We start from the raw sequence: 18,298 nt of genomic DNA, 5'->3' as shown, positions 1-18,298 counted from the left end.
GGGTGGGGGGCGGCTCGGGGGGCCTGACTGCTCCCCACAGCTGCCTGACAGGGGCTGTGAGGGGGGGTCGGTCTCTGCTCCCAGGGAACAAGCGACAGGACAAGAGGGAACGGCCCCAGGCTGCGCCAGGGCAGGTTTAGGCTGGATATCGGGAAAAATGTCTTCAGGGAAAGGGTGGCCCGGCACAGGCACAGGCTGCCCGGGGAGGGGGCGGCGTCACCACCCGGGGGGGTTTAACACACACACAGATGCGGCGCCTGGGGCCATGGTCAGCGGTGGGCTCGCTGGGCTCACAGCTCCTTCCCAACCTGTGTGATGTTGTGATTCTAAGAATAGTCCAAAATACATTTCCCCTTTTTAGCATGCTGAATTATCATTTACTTCAATAAACAAGCTATTGTAGATCCCCTCTATAACTTAAATATCTGAAGAAAATCATTCAGCATTCAACATTGCTCATAAAAAAACAATTTAGGAAATACTGTATAAATACACTAGTGTCTCCTGGCCATGCCCATGCATTATTCCTTCTTTGCACTAACAACTGTGTGTCTTTAGTTTGGGTCACGTCTACGCATGTCACTGACATCATTTATTATTGCTAATCTGGTCAATTCTACTTTTTGTCAACAACTGATGCAAATGAAAACCAGCAGTTTCTTTAAAACTTTTGCCAAAATTTTTGCAACCACAATCTCCTATTCTTCATTACTAAAATGGTAACAAGTGAGCAATCTTTAAGCAATGCTACCCCAACAAAAATAATTTAATTTCTTTCCAATGACAATACCAGATATATTTTTTTTTAAAAGCTATGTTCTCAGTGAAAGATTTCAATGAAAAAAAATCCAAGTAAGACTTTGCTATAACTTTTTGTTCCACATTCCTAGCAATAACATCAATCAAGTTATAAGAGAAAACTGAGCAGCTAACCATTACTTTGAGAACCTCTTGTGTTGACAACACCTGAATGAAAAAAAGACAACCAATTTTCAGATTGCCTGTTGCATTTGCACATCCGGCACTTAGAAGAATAAAAATATTCTCATTTTACTCAGGGGAAAAAAGAAACGTTAAGAAACCTTAATGATACCATGTGAACAAAAGCAACCTTCCAGAGAAGAATCTGCCTTCATCTTGGATGACCTTGTTAAAATGTACCAGCATCAAACTCTTTGCATAACAAACCTCACAGGGCATCTAAAGCATACAGATTCCTAGGAAATGGGAGGTAGACATTGGCATATTTTCTGTGCAAGTTATTATAAGTAACGTTTTAAGAACCAACTTACTCAACAGCTATTTCTTTCTGAGCACAGCTTTCTTTTCATTAAAAAAAGTTTCAACTGACTTTTCAATACATAGCTTGTGTTTTACTTCTATAAGTCAACAATCTTTGGCTACATTTTACACTACTGGTTATAAGATGCTTAATTTAGAATTTAAATTAATTCAGCAGTGTTATTCTTAATTTAGTGTTTTAAAGTGCAGCAACAGCAACTTACTTAAGTCTAACCAAGAAAAGTTCCTGGCCGCAACTTTAACTTCCATGTTTAATTAAGGGAAGTTATTCCTTAAGTCTTCCAACTAATTAAGCCACTACTCCAGTGGGATTATATGTCTGTACAACAGCAATGAATTCTGCCCAGACTTAACTGCTCATTTCCCACACATATGCCAGAGTATTAGTGTACTGAGAGGCTACGTGCGGAGGCACCCAGGAAATTCACTTTAATATTTTAGCTCTGTTTACTGCTGTTATAGATACTATGAAGGAACTCAGTATGCTTATCAAAGTGCAGGCTGCAGTTACCACAAATATGAAGCAATACACTTTGACATGAGAATATTCTTGGATAACAGAGCATATTACCATTTAACAATAACAACTTTCACAACAGTAACTAGGTGGCCAGTTAGTTCCAGACAAGCAGTTACAAAGGCAGGTAAACAGGTACAGGTGGCATTTTCTTCACAGTTCTCAACACGCTAGGCAAAGAAGCTTATCATTATCCCATTCTACAACTGGAAGACTGAGATAATTAAAGTGACTTCCAGAGAGTCCTTTAGGAATCATCAACAGTGCCAGAAATAAAATCTTGAACCCTACTGCAGGGTCTGTCTGCAATGTAGTAACTTTTCAGTCCCCTGTGAGCCTGCGTCTGAACCAGCCTAAGCAGTTTGAAAGTTCTCTTTGTTGATAGTTTCTCTACATTGGAAAAAATTGTCTATGCGGAAAGCAATTGTTTTCAATAACAAAAAGGATTTTTTCTTTTTAATCAGAAATCTGATATAATCAGGTATGGATTAGCTGTGAACTGTTTTCTGGAATCTAAGATCACATTTTTTATGCCCTTAAGTGATGCAGCAGTTCACAGATATGACACCTTGTCACTGATGCACATACAAGAAGGGATAGCAAACTCCACTTTTACACAGATACTATTACTGTGAATACTTGAATGATGTATCATCACTTGAATGATGAGTGAGCTTTAAAACTACAAAGGAGAAAAATTAGCAACCTCTGTGAGAGCAAAAATGCAACAATCTGACACTGGGTCATTGTCATATGTAGGCATTAATGGGTATTTTCTTTTATAAATTATTTGAAGACACCTAATGACATTGTTTCCATTTTTAGGAACGCTTGAGCACATTCAATGTCCTAATCACATTCTTTTTAAGATGACTTCATTATTTCTAATTATTTTTTTTTAAGAAAAAAAGTTTTTTTAAAAAAAAGCCAACAACATGACCTTGTGTCTCAACCAGGCATAAGGCCAACTCTTTATCAGCTTTTAGACAAGCATCCCTTATGAAAGAGACACTTTTTGTTCTTTGGATATTGTGATTCCAACTGATTTTTGAGATTCCATTGATTGTTTGCACATGACCATTTGCTCAACATTGTCTATCCCTTCTCTGCAACTGAAATGTCAGCATTAATTACTGCGTGGTGTGAAGTGACTTGTATGGTAGCCATCTCAGGGGGATTCTGCTTCTGGCAGTGGTGTCTCACCTTCTCCTTCAGCCTTTCTGCTCCTTTCTGCCTGCAAAAGTAGTCTGGCCAAAAAATAACTTGTCAGAACAAAAAAAGAGCTTTATTTTCAGACAGATGAGTTCTCTGGGTTGATTCACCACATGATAGAACATTTGTGCTGACATAATGGAGGATGTAGGAAACTGTGGTTAGAGCTATGTCAATTTCTTGCAGTGGCCAGAGCTTAGTCTCAAAGAGACAGTGAAAACAGAGCTTCTGAAAATTAACTGGACTGAAAAGAGAGCAGGAGAGGAGGAGGCTCAGACAGACACAAATGAGAGCTCTTTGACAACCTGTTATACTGGTTGGGTTTGTATCCTCTATATACAGCAGTATCCTTACTAGACTATCTCAGATGGGAGTCACTAAGATAAAATCGGCAGTTTGCACAGCTCTTTTACCACATAAATAACGCACAAAATGAGTACAGAGGAGCAGCAACATGCTCCTCAATACAATACTAACATATGGGAGAATAAAAAGAAAGGTTCCTGCCTTTTTTAGATTTTCCTGTCTACACTGACTCAGCCCTAACAGAAACATCTGCTTGTGCTTAACGTCACTAATTCTGTACATGTCATTAAAACACATTTCAGAAGATGCTTTGCAGTAATTGCCCTTTACCGCTGTAAGGATCCCTCAGGTGCAAATTGCTTCTTTTGTGGCAACAGCTTCAAAGGAACTAAACTTTGTGGTAATAAGAACAGCTAAGCCAGATGCAATGATAAAAATTCACAGGTTTTTTAGTGCAACTTTATCCACACAAAGCATTTCTGCTGGCATGGATATGTGCTTCAGAAACCACATCACTTAACAGCTAGGCCTGTGGGAATCTGTAGGGTAATCCCCATCCTTAAGGAGAAGCACTTCTTAATCTTTTTTGCAAGATCAGGCCATCACCTTCTGAACAGTGATTGTATTACATCTGCACTGTGCACAGTGCTGAGCAAAAAACGGTGGGTGATTATCCTTAAAGAGTCTTCATGGCAGACTACAGTACAGAGAAAGTAGCAGTAACACGCATACACATGTGAGTAGTTCTGTGGTGTATGAAGAAACTGCTTAATGAAACTGTGCTGATACACTTTTGGCCCTGATGGTCACAAAGTAGGAAAGACTCATTAATGCCACAGAACATCTGATACACGTAGGATCACATAACAGGCTTACAGCAGATGAAGTAGGATTTTTCTAAAATCATGTTTTGGCTAGCCTATGCAGTTTCTTTTTTTTCACTTCTTCCTTGACCTTGCACAAAAACCTATTAATCCAATTTCATCTTGTCTGTAAATGTCATGGATGTTTCTCTTTCCCTGACATCTCACACCTGTTTCTGCACCTAACTCTGATACTTATAATCTAAAAAGCAGCAGTCTAATTTTAGAAAAACAATAATTCAAATGCAATTTTGAATAAAAAACATAATCTGATTCAGTTCAAAGGAAAGATAATTTTTTTCAGGTACAGTAAAAGGTAAAGAATTCTGACTAATAATACCATTACTGAACATAAAAGTGCTGTACGACAATCAAAGAAGAATTAGTGTGGCTTTCTGTCCATTCAAAATATTTTTAAAAAGGCTACACAGAGCAGGACCTTACACACCAAGCTGAGCTATTTGATAGATTACCTGGTCCCTTATTTTATACTGCTAAGACTGGATGTTGCCTTGAATTTATTTTAGGAATATGAATACTATATTATTAACGTAACAATATACAATTATGCAATATAACTGCTTCCCAGGCAAAATGCAAAATACTTATCACCAGTGGTGAACAAACTCCACAATGGGACCTGAAATACTTATCTGGTCAAGCACTCTTCTTGTGTTCAACTTCATAATTATATAATTAGAGCAGGCAAGGTTATTGTATCATGTTAACTTATTTCAGAAAACATTGCATCACTTTAAAGCAGCTAAGAACATAGCATTACAGAAACCTTAACGTTAGCCTCTTATAAAAACTACACTATCACTAAAAGGTTCACCCCGTTTATTAAAAAAGTTTTGCAGTTCTCCTGCTCCCAGCTATTTTAAGTTCCTGTGACAAGTACGATGCACGGAATTTTCACAACATCTTGAATGTTTTGCCTGTAGAAACAGCTTTTACAAGGACAATGGCATGAAGCGCTGTAACTGTGACCAACCTGTTTCGCAACCTGCAGCAGGGTCACAGAGTACTGCCAGAGTCCCTATGTCATATCTGCTGGCTATTGACAAACGGTACGCGTCAGATGGTAACAGACAGCAGAGAATGTTAATTCAAAGCACTGGAGAACATTAGTCATGCTGGATGGCCACAGTAAATTCTGCCAACATATTCAAGATACAGGCAATATATCTTGATTTTCTGGATTCCCTTCTTCCTCCCACCTTTCAGGAAGCACACACCCACAGTCACACTTCAAAAGTATTGAAAAGGAGCAGTGTTAGGCACCCAGATTAAGCAAATTCATGTTGCTTCAACACAAAAAATATAAGAAACAGAGTTAAACAAAAAGAGAAAGTTTGTAAGCCTTACTCCACAAACTTCTGCTAACAGCACCTGTGCCGCTATATGCTTCACCATCACTGAAGCGTTCATCATCAGAGTGTTTAAAGGCTGTACAACATATAAATAGGTTTAAGAAAAGGAATACCCTGTATTCATCCTGTAGAAGGAGGGAGACATACTAGGCTTTGTGGATTTAAAGGCGGTTAAATGGTATTTCAAAAGGTTGGTAGAAAATTCAACAGTGAACATAAGGCTATAAGCAATTTAAAAAAGCATCATAATAATTACACAAGTAATTGAATGTTTTCCAAACAGAGAAAATGTAGCAAAAACATGCCCGAGAGATATAATTTCACTGATCATGATGCAGCAGAAAATAATTTCTTTTAAATCACATTTGTTTGCTTTCACTTGCAGCTTTGCAAACATTAAAAAAAGTAGCAGTATCTGGAGCCTAAACATCGTATTTTCTCAAAAGCAACTCATTTATCAGCATAAATCCCATTTCAAAAAAATAAAATAAAATACAAGCAGTTTAGAACACAAATGTCATTAACTTCCAGTGCCATTTAGGACTACAAGTGCATTTGTGTTCTTTGTAAAAGAAAAAAGCCTAACCCTGTAACCTGTGTTCCTAAATACCTAGGACTTTTTAAAATTAGTCACTCTACAAATTATTTGCATCAAATAATAATAACTGTAAAATGGCATATGTAAGATACAGTGATACTAATTAACAGTGCCAACAATAAAAAGGAACTTAGAAAGTTTTTTGAAACGTGTATATTTACCTGATGCCATTGTGATTAAAATTTGTAAGGCAATTGTGCCCTTTTACAAAGGGATGTTTTTAAGCTGTTTCCTTAATTCTGTGCTGTATAAAACCACAGTACTTTATCAGTCCCTCCAGAAGTTCACAGAAATTGTCTTAGGACTTAGCTAAGAGGTACAACTCTTGCCTGTACATACAATACACACCGAAACCAAAGTGCCAAACTTATTAACAAGTGGTTACTTTATGTCATGCCATACGTATCTGTGATTTGTGTGTGCCAAAAGCTCCCTCAAGGGAGCAGTCTCCTCACCTTCTACCTTATGCATCTTCTTACACAAATGTTTTCAGTTAGGCAGAACTCCTAGATATATGCATCTGAAATAGAAGGCACTGATCCAAAAAATCTACTGCTCAAATTCCTCTTTATGGGAGGGTCAAACCCAGCTTTGGGACAGCTCTATATTTAAATTTTAAAATCTGAAGTCAGGAAATGTTCTTATTTGTTGATTTGGTTCAGCTAAGCTTTTTATGAAGAAAGATCCAAGGGTCCAGGATTTTGATTTCGGTCAACTTTTGGCATCTTTATTCTAATGCCATAATGACTATGTCATTTTTAAAAGGCCATTACACAGAACTTCATTTCAAGCACTGCAAAATAAAGAGTCAAAGTACCTCAGCAGTTATCTTGAGCCTGTATTAGAGGTTACACAAGCAACATGGAATAGGAACTTAGCAAAGTTGCTCACCTTCTTCATCTGAAACATCCAGCACCTCAGTCATTGTCTCAGGTACATTTAGCTTGTGCTTTTCCGTTACAGTCTGCAAAGACAGTAACATCAATCCTCAAATTAAACATCAAAAGAAGCAGCAAGGTTTACAGCAAGATATTTTCAACAGCAACAGCAGTGGGATCTGCTGAGATATTTTAGAACATGTTTCCCCTTCCCCTAACTTTATTTTTCATCTTTACTCCAGAAGCTCCTATCCTCAGTGCTGTATAAGGTAACATTTATTCTGGCAGAAAAGTTAAAAAAAAAAAAAAAAAAAAAAAGAGTTAGAGGAATAAGAAAAGAAAGCTCTCAGCAAATGTATTTATAAATGGTGCATGTAGAACAATTCAGCTCAATATTTCCAACATGATTTTAAAATGAATTAGGTAATGTCTACAGAAGAGTTTCAGAAAGTTGTATGTGGCATATGGAAATTATTAAATCGTAAAGCATTTGGAAATGAAGTTATGAATGATGTGCAATTTTTAAACTAAAAAAAGATGTGAAAGGTTTACACAGATCACTTGAAACATTTCTCCCCCCCAAAAAAAAGAAGTGATTACACTGCATATTAATATATCTTTCTCATAAATATGTATACTCCCCAAAATCACATATAAACTTGGGGGGGGGGGGGGGGAAGTTATTTGAACATTCCGATATATTCTATGCACCAAAAAGCTAAAAATGCTGTGATACAAGGCAAGTATGGACTGAGGACTGCTGGGAGGACACTGTTTAACTGTGAGAGCACAGAGCATGAGAACACTGGAAGATTATTTTTTTTAATGTGATTTTTAACTGCATTAATGACTTCCAGAATGAAACTGAAGATGTTAAGGGGTGCTGAATCAAGAATGGGGACATCCTTTTAGCATCAAAATAACATACTGGAGAAGGAGAGGAAGAACATAATGAGAGAAACTACAGGAAGTGCAAGGTGTGAAAAAGTTGCCTGCAGCAAACTCCTCATTGTGTTATGATATAGGACACAAAACATCAAGGACTTAAAAAAGAGCAGTCATCAGAACAGCGTTAGTCACAACAGAAAAGTATTTCCCTGGCTCCACCCAGATCTGCAGCCAGTCAGCTGAACTGGGAGCTGTGGAGGGGGTTGTCCACACATCTCCCTTTAAGGTATGTAGGAGCAGATGTGCCCCTTTGGCACAGAGAGCAATGTCAGGGGCCACGTCTTGTGAAACTCCCGCTGAGGTAGTGCTTCACTCCCTACTGTGAGTGGTACCTATCAAGCATAAATTACCATAACATGCAGAAGTAGTGGAAGAGCATACAATCTGAGGGATCGTTAATGTCAGCCAAATCCCAAGTACCTTATGCAACACGCTTTTGGGAAAATGCCCACTGATATCAAACAGTGAAGTAAACAGCAGTTTTTGTTGCGCTAACCTTACTAGGTATTTCCCAATTCTGTTTTATACTTCTCTGCTTCTAACAAACTGTTAAAGACAGCGTTCTCGAGTATCATAACATACTGCACGTCTATAGGAAAGTTACCAATAGTGTAATTACTTTGGAAAATTGGTTTTAAGAATCTGCTTTACATTTTTGAAGTATATTTAACTGTGACAGCAGTTTTCAATTCACCCTCCTGAGGTGCAAGGAAAGAACAATAACCTTTGCTTCAAATGGCAATCCCAGTTAGGCCTCCTAAATTCACTCATACCCATGATTCAAGACAATTAATTATTTCTGCTGCAGTGTTTTTCATAACACACGATCTGTGTTGAAAATTAATTTATATTCACCAAAGGCCTCCACCAATATGTCTGACTTTTTTCCCATGGCTCTCCTCAGATACAAATGCCAGGCAGCAGCAGGGTGACAAAGCCAGCAATGACAGATGGGGAGGATGCTATCGTCCAGGTGGTGTGGACCTTGTTTCTTCAAGAGTACAGCAGTAAGTTAACAAATAGATTGCAAATTAAAAATAAAAAATCACTGACAATGGGCTAAAGAAAGAAACCCAGGTGAAGGGGCTGTATATTTTTCAAGTGAAGTGGAAAGCACTGTGTGTGAATATGAGTTTACTAGCATTGTAATTGGCATTGCAACTATATCTACACAAAGTGTACTGCAAATTCTCTATTGCCAGTTCATTTGTTCCCCATGTAAAATAGCTGAAAAATCAGGGGGAAAAAAAAAAGGCAAGAGGAGGTGACCAGCTAAGGGAAAGAAAGGGTCTGCCTAGGAGTCACAAATGCTAGATTTTGTATGTCTGCTGTACGACCAAAATTTATTTAAGAAAAGTTTGTTCCCAACCTTAGCTTATGTACAAAATCCATTTGCTTAGAAGAACACAGAAGTGAACGGACACTACAATACTCCAGTCCACAAGCTACAGGTATACAGGAACACTGTATACAGTCTTTCCATTAACTTAGATCTGCAGACCCTAGTAACTAAGGTTTATTTATCATAATTTTTTTAATTAATTTTGTTTTTACAGGCCCTTATATAATAACAATCGGGTCTCTGACTAAGGCTCTTAGACATTATTATTTATTTACAGAGAAGTAAGGATACTTTATTTACTTCCTGATTTTCCCTTCAGTCAGAGAAAATTATTCTATAATTTAACGATTGAAACAAAGTTTGGAAAACAGAATCAAGAGAGAACATGTGTGTGCATGCACGTGTGTGTGTTTTGGAAGGAAAAGAAAGCTGTAATGCTATCTCTAGAACACTGAACTCCACTATTAATTCTACATCAATTCCCAACAGAAGTTGTAAATTCATGGTTTTAGATGACCTTTTAATTTAATGCTAGATTTTTTTAAAATTGATAGGCACATTAGAAACGTTAAATGCTCTTAACATTTTAAATCTGTATCTAGCCCCATGAATGACCCACTATGAAAATTTCTCAAAGTATATTTCTCAAAATCCCTACTGTTTAGGGCCACTGAGAATTCAATGATGTACTTCAAGCTTCTGTATTTAACACCTTCACTGTAAGGCCAGATTTCCATCTGGTGGGTATACAATTCAGGTATATGAACCTATATGTACATTCAGCGATTATGGGCAACTTCAAAGCTCCTCATATATTCATTTGTCCACAGGAAGACTATATCTGTTTGTATAAATACCCCAAAACTTAATTGCATAGCAAACATTTGAAAGTCTAGCTTATTCTGATTTACTTCCTGTTCACCTCTAATCCTTGAGTAAGTGCACTTTATGCCCTCTATTGCTTTATATTCATGTGGCTCCACTAATAATAATGCTAATGCAAGTAAGAGGAAAATTTGTTCGAAGTTAGACCAAAGGCTTTGGCACTGGAGATCTTTTCCTCATCTCAAATGCCAGTGACTTGAATATCAATAAAGCATCAGCCTGTCTAACATCCGCCATGCATCACTCAGCTACAACCTCAGAGAATGAAGTAGCTATGGTGACAGCACCTTTTTTTTCAGTGCTAAATGCTGTGTTCTGGTTTGGCAACACCAACCTCACCATCTGGAGAACTTTATTGCAGGGAGTGCCTGTAATTTATCCCTCCTTTTTAGGACTTTTTCTAAATTATGTTTAATCTACATTCCTCACCATGAACAGCACCACCAGAGGTTTATATTCTGTATATCCCTAAGGTACAAGAATCCGACAAATTCATAGCTGAAAAATCTGCTGAGCTTATCGCGAGTTCCCACCTGACTTTTAAAAGCAGTGCTTTGTACACAGACACAGTTCAAGATTTCAGATTTCTCTTACATGCAAGCATTAGAGGTCAACTATGCAAGTAAGGTTCGGTATTTGATTCAGTCCTAAACTCCAAGCATCTGGTATCTGGTAGAAAAATCCATTACCCTCAAAGTTTAAAGAAACATTTATCCAAAGTAAATAACTCACAGGTGCCTTTTCATAGTGTAATCCCTGTTATTACAAAGCATCTAATACTTACATATGACAAGGTACAAAGCTCCAGAGTGCAACACAATGTATGATAGGAAGAAGTTACAACTTATATCAGGGCACAAATGGGAAAAGTGTGCCAGGACACAGCACAGAGAACAGCAAAGGTATCGTTTCAGGCTAATAAATATACTTCTGAAAAGAGCTACAGTTTGTCAAAAAAAATTTTACCTAGGTTTCTTTTTTCTAAATCTCTGGAGATATATATATATATATGTTTATGCATGTACAAGTGTGATGCACTATATAATTAAACAAGAACACAAAATAAATCGCAACAAAAACATACAATCTTTATTAAGAGACTTCTGGAATTATGCTTGTCCAAACCTGACTCAGTCTGATCTTTGCAGGTCATTAATAAATTATGGCTCGCTCTATTTGTAACCTTATGCCGTGTTACTTTTATTTCATCTTCCTTGGTTAATATCTGTGAGACCTGCTGTCAGCATGTGACAAAATAAAAATTATTTTCCCATTTTTTTCACAAGAGACTTTGGATTCCTTCCCTTCCCCTAACCCTCTCCCTGACCGAGTAGTGGCATCTTGAAAGCAATCTGTGGATTTTTATGCCTCTGAGCTTCTAAATGACATCCAGGTCAGACAGGTTTTCTAGACTGCTAATTCTTCTTGCATTAAAAAAAAAAAAAACAACCAAAAATACCACCCACTCCCCAAAAAAAAGCAAAACCAAACATAACCTTACAACAGTGTTACACAAGATAAAATGCAGTAATGGAAATTTAAATTAACACTAATTTCTTAAACGATGCACTATTTCTAATGTTCTCTCTTCCTACCTGCTAAAAGACTTGTAGATAGGAGGTAAAAGTCCAAGAGAACAAACCCTTACCCTCCCAGAGTGTCAGAATATATGTTTTCTCTGGCTTAAAGCAACAGTACCACCTTGCTGACGTTCAGCAAATACTATTTATTCACAGACCCTTAAGTCAAAATACAGACTACCAGGAGTATGGAGGACTGAGCACAAAAGGGAAGATTCTTTTGTATGCTGGAAAAATAGGATCTATTTGAACTGAAAGTGACTTGAGAACAAGATGACTGATGTGATTCAGAGCCATCTAGTGAGCATCATTAATCTTGGCACCAGTCCATGGCTAGCACAGTCCAAATGCTAAGAAGTTTGCTCTGGTGTGCTGCAACGGGTGAGCCTCAGTAGGTGTCAAAAGTGTGGCAGTGTAAGGACAGAATGAAAAGGAGAGGTGAAAAGAGAAACAGGACAGGATCTAAACAACAATGCACAAACTTCTGAAAAGTTTGGGTTTGCAGCTCAGACCCTTATCTAGAAAAAAGTTTTACTCTGTTTTTAAATAGTTGTTTTCCATCTGTATACACATAGATTTTGTTACCTAGCTCAGTGAAGCCTGTTGTGTTGCACACACTTCCACGTGCTTACAAAATGTACTGAAGGCACTGGAGCACTTTTGCAAAAATCCAACAGAAAAGGGGGATTAAACCAGAAAAAAAAAAAAAAAACAACCAAAAAAAAAAGGGAAGAGATACATGGAGAGTCTGAGGGAAGAAAAGAAATATAACATTCTGAATAAAGAAGAGAGACATTTTAATGCATCTGCAACTCACAGTTGTGGTGGTAGTAATCTCCTCCGTTACAACCTTCAGCGTATCGACCACTGAGATATATCCCAGACGCCTTGCAATAGCTAAGGCAGTGTTACCATTCTGAAGAGAAGAGAGAAGGGGAGAGAGAGCGCAATGAGAGGGAGGATTGTGATGTGAACCAATGAGATCACTCTCAACACTGCATGAGCCAGCATTTCCATCCAAAACAAGGCACAGCCTAGGAAAATCACTGTTTTTTCACTGTTACATCTGACTCTGCCTTTATAACTTCTTTAAGACTATAGCCCTGATTACCATGGTAACACAACACACTTACATCTGCCTGCTATTCTAAATAAAAAAGTGCTGTATGGTTTAACCCTTCAGGGCTCAAATTTCACTATACAGGATGTCTTGCCTGCAGAAGTTCATGTTTTATTTTGCAGAAATGGTTCTACGTCAGAAATACTCTTCTAAAAAAATGTATTTTAAAATGTTACAGTTTCACTTCCATTTGAAAATCAAATCTTTATGAGGTACAATGCCCACTTTGGGGAATACAAGATTACAGCTGTGTTGTCCACATACACTTCTGTTCCTCTTTACAACAAAACATATGTCCAATAAAAGTACACAAAAGCTAATGGCCTAATAAACACAAACACAATCTATATAAGGCTTGGGGGTGGGGAATTAACTTATATTTAAATACATTTATTTGCAGTTTAAATGCCCATGATATATACACGTGCGAGTCATCAAACGGTGGTCATTGAAATGATAATTTAGTAAGTGTTTAAGCCAATTTATCTCCATTTCATCACCTGGAACACTGGCAGTCCATGGATCCCATGTCACTCAACTTGGGGAGAGGAGGAAAGGATGTTTACGTGAGCCTTTGTAAAGAGCTCTACACAGAACTGGTTTATGTTATTTTGCACTGAACCAAAGGACGACGTACTGGCCTACTGGTGGAATCAAGGAAAGCCACTGTACTGCTCTTTGCACTGAAATGATTTCTCTTGTGACCCCACTGCACTGTGCGCAGGATATCAGCCTGAGGGCTTCTTTCTACTTCAGGATTGGCTTTAGTTATCTATAATTTAATTTCTTTATTAGCCTAGCTCAGCAACCCTGAAGCAACACAGCATTTGCAGATAAGCAGTGCAAAATGAATAGATTATCATCTTCACAGCAAAAAAAAACCAAACCCAAACCTGACTCTTACTGTCACTTGCACATTAACTGCTCATATCCCGCTCCCATATTCCCCTGCCAGATGTCTCAGGTTGAAATTCTATCTCAAGCTAGAGGTTGCTATGTGTGGACAAGAACAGATCTAGTACCTGAGAAAGCATGCAGACTGTGCAGTAAAGACAGATTCCTGAGACCTTGCTTGGATTTGGGTTAGATTTGGGCGTGACAGTCCCAACATGAGGACTGAAAGCAAGCAGAGACACCTTCGGTTGAATATGCCCAATAGTACCTACAGCCCCAGGAGCTGACTACAATGACCTCTCGCTTGATGATCTGGTGCATAAACTCATATTTTAGACAACTTCACAGAAGATTATACAATGTGATCGTTCCAGGACCAAACAGGGTGCCAGCACTGATTTAAGCATGCACAATAAATGTACACAGACACCCGATCCATTCTGGGGAACAACACAAGTTTTGGACATTCTAGCTGCATTTAGAGATCCCCCAATTAGAGGTGACTAATAACAACATCAACATGAAATGGGATGATTGCATTCCTGGCTGACCAGGCAGAAGGAGCTGTGCCAGAAGTTAATGAGCATCTTTGAGGAGGTATTAACGTCAGTCAACTCAGTAAGAACCTGAAACAGATCCAGTGAATAGGGGGACAGAAATTTGGGTCTAAATCTTCAAAAAAGCCCAGGTTCTGACTTTCCCTTCATTTTTTATGGAAAAATCCTTACTGATACCAATTTACAGACACAAGTGTTGAGGCAGAGGGCAACTGAACAAGCACAACACAGCTAGCTGTGGCCAGCCTGACCCTGCAGCTCAGAAATTAGTTTCCCTACCTCAAGTTTAGCTTAGTGCACAATGAGTTAGTTTTGGTCTGAACTACCTTAAGAGGATAAGGAAAAGAAAAGGAAGTTGCATTTACACATCTGACAGCCAGCTGCATGAGGAATACAGTGTGCTCTCAAACCCTCAAAAAGGAAAGAAAAAAACTGTCCAGGGAAACAAGTTCCCACTGACAGTTTTCAGACTTACAGTGGTGATGGCGTTGGGCTTGGCCCCATGCTGGAGAAGAACGTTAATGATGTGAGTGTGGCCTTGCTGAGCAGCTTGGTGAAGAGGAGTATACCCATTCTGTTGTCCAAGGTGGTTCCAATAAAAGCAAACAAACAAAGAACAACAACCACCAGTGATTAGACACTTTGCTTTGCTTCCTTCTGCTCCTTTTGAGACATTTCAAAAAGAAATTATGGTCCATCAACCCAAAGTTAATCTTCAGTAATAATAATATGCCTTCCCCAGATTAATGAAAAGATAAAGGAAGATTATATTTTTATTTATAAATCATCTTTCATCTACAACATAAACAATCTCAAGAATCCCTCATTTCCTAAATCAGAAGGAGGAACAATGCTGAATGGTTAAGTTAAAGTGGCATGTTGAGGACACAGAATCATAGCTGGGGCAGAGAACATTTTTCTTCCTCTGACATCTTAGTTTTCTATAGAAGCCCCAAGATTTGCCTTTAAAATATTTCAGCCAAGTTAAAAAAATATATGATTTTTAACAGCAGTGATTTGAGAATACTTGCTTTTAAAAAGGCTAACAATACATACCTATTACAAATGTCAATCAATTTTAGCTATACTTTGCCTTCAAAAGGCTAGACCAAGCTGTAATTACACCTAAAACCATGTATACAATGTCTGTATTAATAAACATGCTTAACTCCATAGACTTATCTGCTCCAGTGATTCATTCTAATGTTACGTAATACAGAAACATAAGCGAAGTGTACTTCAGCTTGTTGATCTGAGATGGTATTGTGTAAGTCCAGTCAGGCAATTCATTTACAAAATTATCTGCAATTGGCTTTGAAAGCAAGAAGAGAATAAACTAGAAGAAACACCAAGTTGATCTTACTGTACACTTATGCAAAGCCTGGGGGGAGGCTCTGAAAGACACACTCTGACAGTTATCCTTTTTGCAAAGTAATAAATGCAAGTAATGCTTTGTACTACTAATTAGATAGTGATAGTACAGAACTCTTACTGTTCTTATATTTACAGTATGCGTGCAAGGACTACTAAGAAATTGAAGGAGGAATTTACTGTGGGTTGTAGCGCAAAGTAAATATGCTATCTTTACTTAAATATTAGTGCAGCCCCTCAAAAACAGAATTCACCCATATTATTTTACATTGGAGATCGCAAAAACCATCATGCAGGCTTTCTCTAACTAAAGACCAAGCTGCAATAGAGGTTACTTATTCTTTAACACGCCTATCCTGAATCCAGCCAGGATGGATTTGCTCTTTAAACTGATTCCACAGTACCAGCTGACAGGTTGCCAGTACTTTTATTAGTCCCTAGGCATAAGATTTTGGAGAACAACTGCCCCATACTCTCATGCAAACTTGCTGACTTTAATTATTCTAAATAAGTGAACTACCTGGGGAAATGGTGTCAGAACCTGGCCCAGCGCCCCCTCAGACATACAGTGAGACCTAATACTAAAGACACAAGTATGTCTGTCCCTTTAGTCAGCCTCCAAATACCTCAGCTGAATGTCTTGGCAGCTATCATTTGGATCCTGCCAGTGTCTGCTTTATTAATTCCTATCAGCTGTTTTTCTAGTAGTGTGGCCTGTTCTTTCGGAATCCCTGGATTTTGCCCATTGATTCTGGGTGATCTCACAAGGCATAGGCCAGCATCTTTTATTTATTTACTGTGCTGTTTCTTACCACATTGAGCTGTGACCACTGTGGCGAAATGGTGCTACTTTGAGAAATTATCCATCCCAGAGGTTGCGGCTGGGGACAGAGGAGCTGGCCAGACGGACCAGCAGACCACAAGCCTGTGACTTTGATTGGATCTTAGAAATACAAAGTATGCCCCTAGAAATATCAACAGATTTCTTCACGTTCATCCCAAGACATCCAACCTGAAGCTAGTAGCTAGCTATTGCCTGAAGCCAGTTTTAACTAAGCTGAAGCCCTGCAGCTCTTGAGTTTACCTTCTCTTTCTGATAAGGGTGATGGAATGATATCTGGGATGCAACACACCACTGCTGTCACCAGAACCTCTCTGTGTATACTCAGGAGAGGGACAATTCTTGATACAAAACACATCACATTCAGTTGTTGTGCCACCAGTTTATACTAGAAGAAACTGCTGGAGTCAGTGGATTTTGTTCAGACTTTGGCTAGAGGCAGTCAGTACCATTTCAGTGTAACTGGTCAGTAACACTGTACCCAGATTCCCCTCAAAAAACCCCAAACCTATCTTCAGTAAACTGCATTCCCCCACCACAGCTGCTTCCTCTCCCAAAGTCATACCACCCACACATTGATCAGCTGTAATTCTTCCCACTCTTCTCCCAGCAGATTGGAAAGAACCTGGCATCACCCTCAAAGTGTCTGAATTGATACATATTAGTTTGGCAGCACACTGGTACTACACTGGTGTAAACCATGTGTAAATGAGATCAGAAAGAAGCTTGCATTTGTTAGTTTGCAAGTAAAAAAAAAAAAAAAAAAAAAAACAGAGAGAGAGACAAAATAAATTGATTCTCTATCTCCTTCTTTCATATACCTGAAGAGTTATCTGACTTTTCCTTTGTGAACACCACACAATGAGATGTAGCAGACAGAAAGGATTCCACTACAGCCACGAATCACCATATGTTGACATCTACCATGCAATAATCATAGTTTCCCAGTAAAAAGGCACCTATGGTATGTATTTGTAGTGCTTGGTTACCAGGTTCACTACAAAGAGCAAAAGCAAGCAATGAAGAATTCTTTACCTTTGTTTTAGCATTGACATTTGCTCCCTGCTTGAGAAGAAAATTCACCATTTTGATGTTTCCATAGTGGCACGCCACAATTAAAGGTGTATAACCAAGCTACAATAAGAGAACAAAGAAGTAAAACTGCAAGCTCAGTGGAACATTCCTTTTACAATGGTAGCATCCCTTGGCACACTGGACACAGCAGCCCCTCCATGATTTACCTTTGTCTGAGCATCTTGGTTTGCACCATGCTTTGTGAGTATTTCAGCTACATTTACTTTATCCTCTTGAGCTGCAAGATGTAAGGATGTCAGTCCAGTCTGGAGGTGGAATATACAAAATAAATAAAGAAAAAAATAAGACTAAAAGCTACTTTACGTGAGGAAAGAAATCTAGACTTTCCCACTTCCTCATCTTTAAAACATGAAGAGATCCTAACTATAGCTCCTAAGTATGTGTGTTTTTTTTAAACAAAATAGAGTTGATGTTTCTCCTGTTCTGGCTCACAAACAGCTCCAAAGCAATTACATCACCATAACCACAGAGTAAGACTTTCAGGCATCAATGATCATGCTTGGATTTTATACAATAATGTCACTCGGGTAGCTGAGGAGCCCATTAATAAATTAGGGAATCGCATTCACTGTGCTTCCCACTCCTCAGACAGAAAACGGAACCTTGACAACAGCAG

At 38.4% G+C, this 18,298-nt stretch overlaps 1 protein-coding gene across 50 annotated transcripts in view; it reads right to left on the bottom strand.

The window, feature by feature from the left end:
* ANK2 (ankyrin 2) overlaps nt 1-18,298 on the bottom strand; it is a 355,749-nt gene that overhangs the window by 77,656 nt on the left and 259,795 nt on the right. For all 50 annotated transcript variants that reach the window (XM_037393591.1, XM_037393582.1, XM_037393573.1 and 47 more), the window contains 5 exons: nt 17,829-17,927; nt 17,623-17,721; nt 14,851-14,949; nt 12,622-12,720; nt 7,063-7,135 (listed from right to left, as the gene is read on the bottom strand). In XM_037393591.1, the coding sequence (XP_037249488.1) occupies nt 7,063-7,135; nt 12,622-12,720; nt 14,851-14,949; nt 17,623-17,721; nt 17,829-17,927 (469 nt within the window). The remainder of the gene's footprint in view (nt 1-7,062; nt 7,136-12,621; nt 12,721-14,850; nt 14,950-17,622; nt 17,722-17,828; nt 17,928-18,298) is intronic.

Source organism: Falco rusticolus, chromosome 1 (genome assembly GCF_015220075.1).
Source record: "Falco rusticolus isolate bFalRus1 chromosome 1, bFalRus1.pri, whole genome shotgun sequence".
NCBI lineage: Eukaryota > Metazoa > Chordata > Aves > Falconiformes > Falconidae > Falco > Falco rusticolus.
Note: the sequence above shows the minus strand (reverse complement) of the source record. Positions and strands in the feature narration are given on the sequence as shown.